The sequence below is a fragment of the Primulina huaijiensis genome, unplaced genomic scaffold (genome assembly GCF_012295235.1).
Source record: "Primulina huaijiensis isolate GDHJ02 unplaced genomic scaffold, ASM1229523v2 scaffold207914, whole genome shotgun sequence".
In the NCBI taxonomy this organism is placed as follows: domain Eukaryota; kingdom Viridiplantae; phylum Streptophyta; class Magnoliopsida; order Lamiales; family Gesneriaceae; genus Primulina; species Primulina huaijiensis.
The window spans coordinates 1384-4301 of NW_027355056.1; the positions used below are offsets into that span (position 1 = coordinate 1384).

Consider the following 2918-nt stretch of genomic DNA (forward strand, 5'->3'; position numbering starts at 1 on the left):
TGATGAAGTCCTATTGCCATAGGAAATTCACATGACATCCCTCCAACAAGCCCAACGCTAGTTTCAAAACCTTCAAACATATCTTTAATGATCTCAATATAGCATTGAGACACATGTTTCCTTCTAAGTACCCACCATATCAATAATCTAGGCACGCTATGATATGATTTCTCTAAGTCGATGAATATCATATGCAGGCTCTTCTATTGTCATGAAACCAAATTGGTTCTCTGATACTCCTAAGTCTCCGCTTTATCACTTATTATCATAGCTTCATCGTATGACTTATAAGCTTAATCTCTTTATAGTTTGAGCGGTCATATATATCTCATTAATTCTTATAAATTGGTACTACAGTACTATGTCTCCGACGGCCCCAATACCCCAAAGCAGCTGGCCCAATTAACGTAATCCGCAAAGTCCCTAAAGATGCGGAAGGAGAACCCAACGACCAAGCTTCTTAATCACGGTGGCTGAAAACAAAGAAACAGCGGACCAAAACCTATTGAACATCGAATGCAACTCAAGCAACACGAAAGAAATTTTCAATTTTCTCAGTCAACTTGGTTTGATTCTAGGTACTTTTTTGAACATGTGTCCCTAATATGTATCGATGTGCACTAGCTTGATTTAATTTCTATATAGATCAAGAGACAGGTTTTAATAAATATTGAAAGTGGTTTCACATGAGTGTTGACACGAATATACCATGACGCGAACAAGAAGGCTCTTGTGAGATGATCCTGTTGGGGTAGAAGATAAATATTGGAGGCGGGATGATGATGTATCAGCTGTAACGAAGTCCAGCAGCTGTTCTGGTCGACATAAACCACAGCAGCTTGGACAATCCTAACAAGCGAGACACCAGTGAATATCTCGAAATGGAAGCTTGTCTTTTTTATGAATTCACTATGTGCAACCCTATACGTATAGTGGAAACACTTCAATGCCTTCTTGTGGAATCATGTACAGATGTAGGATTCTACAAGGAAAAGGGAAGCTGAAAGCTGGTCATCTGTAATTTGTGTGTCATAATGATCGGCCACCGTGTAAATCTAACGAGTAGCTTCATGATTGTGTGAATGATTATACTGTAACTAGAGCAATCTACATTGGAAATTTTTTTGGTCTGTTGCTTAAATTGGTACACCATGTGTTCAACAAGATCATTCATATCTGGAAAGTTAAAGAGAAACGTTCTTCATGGATGTGGAATTGAGTGGGGATGGTAGTCAGTCAGCAAGACTCGGAGAAACCCAAATCCAGTAACAGGCAGTTTAAAATGTATCATACAATTAAATTGATGTACGCCGAAAGCAAGGAAGACGAATAATCAAATTTGTCAGAATGCCCGTGAAAATGAAGGATTTGGTTTGAGAGTTGAAGACTTTGGAAAGGGTATTAAGCAAAAAGTTTTTGCAGAATTCACCTTTATACCCCTACCACAACTCATTAGCGGCAATATGCTGTGGCGTGTGTTGAGGGGCAGAAGGATAGATTGCGTAACACCTACCAAGATTCCTGTTGAAGAATGACGAAATTGTATGCAGGGCCAATATAAGCTTCAAAGAAAGAAAGAATCATCTTAATATTCGTTGAACATTAAGCCAAAAAAGTTCAAACATGACTCACGCACTAATGTTCAATCATAAAAAATCAAAACAATCAGAAAAATTCCAAAATTTGAGAAAAGGCAAGACTTTATTTACATAATCTTTGTGAATAAGCAAAGCTCAATCACAATGGCTGGCATAAATTAAAAAGATGGATAAGCTGTGCTTCATCATATCGAATCATGCTGCAGCAGGTATTCACAAGGTTTCTTCAGTTTTCATGTGTCGAAAACTAAATGCACCAGGAATTCCACGACTCATGGCCAACCGTTCAATCTCTGCTAGTTTTTGTTTCAGAAGCTCAACTTCTTTCCGCAATTCTTCGTCGCGTTGTCTCATACCCTGTAAAGCATGATAATTTGCAAAAGGGTAGAACTAGAACAAATTCAACATAAATTTCCTTAAAGCTTGACTTAGTTATAACCATAAGTCATACAGTACTGTATTTATGATGCATGGAAATGCTGCTTCCTTTAACAGCCCAACTTCCACAACACTAATTAAAATTACGCCAGTAGACACACTGTCCATGTAAACAAGCAGCGTTTTACACAGGACATGCTGATTCTAACTGTCAGATATTGGCCGTACTGGCTCACACATACAGATCAATTGTAGTCATACAGTCAAGATAAGGGGTTTGAATTTCTACACATTCCAACGAATAGTTGGGTTTTGTTTCCAAAACAGGAACTTGAAAAAAAAAATGCAGCTATATTAAGTGTTAGCTAATGCATCTAAATAAACATATTTAACTAGTATTAGTTGAATATCATGGAATAGTACCTCCATTTCTTGCTTGCGAATTTCCTCCTTTTTAGCTTCTGACCGAGAGCTTCTTTGAACCTCAAAGAACAGAGCAGCTGCAGCTACCTAATTATGTTTAAACATCATAAGAAGCGTAAGAAAGATCACTCATTTGGTTATGATAGCACTAATCATAATGAAGAAATTAAATGCGTCCATTTGTGATTCCAAATAGGAGATCTAGACTGGTGCAACTTGAAACAACCAGCAAAATTTAGTTCATAAAGCTATTGTCAGGGAATAGGAAACCATTGGCATTATAATAATGTTCCGCACATCATCCCTCCATCTCAAAAAGAATCGGTAAATACAGTGAGAATTTAAGTGATTCTCAGTGTCAACATAAATTATTTATACTTCTAATTATGTACAAAAGAAAATGAGAAGGTAGACAGAAAGACTACCGAGAAGACAAAAACATCCCCCATTAGATCTACAGCAGCTTGAACAGCCTTTTCTTCATTCAAAGGTCGAATTTCAACATCAGTAGCATGACCA

At 37.4% G+C, this 2918-nt stretch overlaps 1 protein-coding gene across 1 annotated transcript; it reads right to left on the minus strand.

The window, feature by feature from the left end:
• Window positions 1-1580: 1580 nt before the first annotated feature.
• LOC140966767 (uncharacterized) lies at window positions 1581-2912 on the minus strand. Its single transcript, XM_073427021.1, has 3 exons — window positions 2825-2912; window positions 2400-2486; window positions 1581-1955 (listed from the first exon to the last, which is right to left on the minus strand). The coding sequence occupies exons 1-3, from the start codon at window positions 2846-2848 to the stop codon at window positions 1812-1814; spliced, it is 255 nt and encodes an 84-aa protein (XP_073283122.1). The 5' UTR covers window positions 2849-2912; the 3' UTR covers window positions 1581-1811.
• Between the last annotated feature and the right edge of the window lie 6 nt (window positions 2913-2918).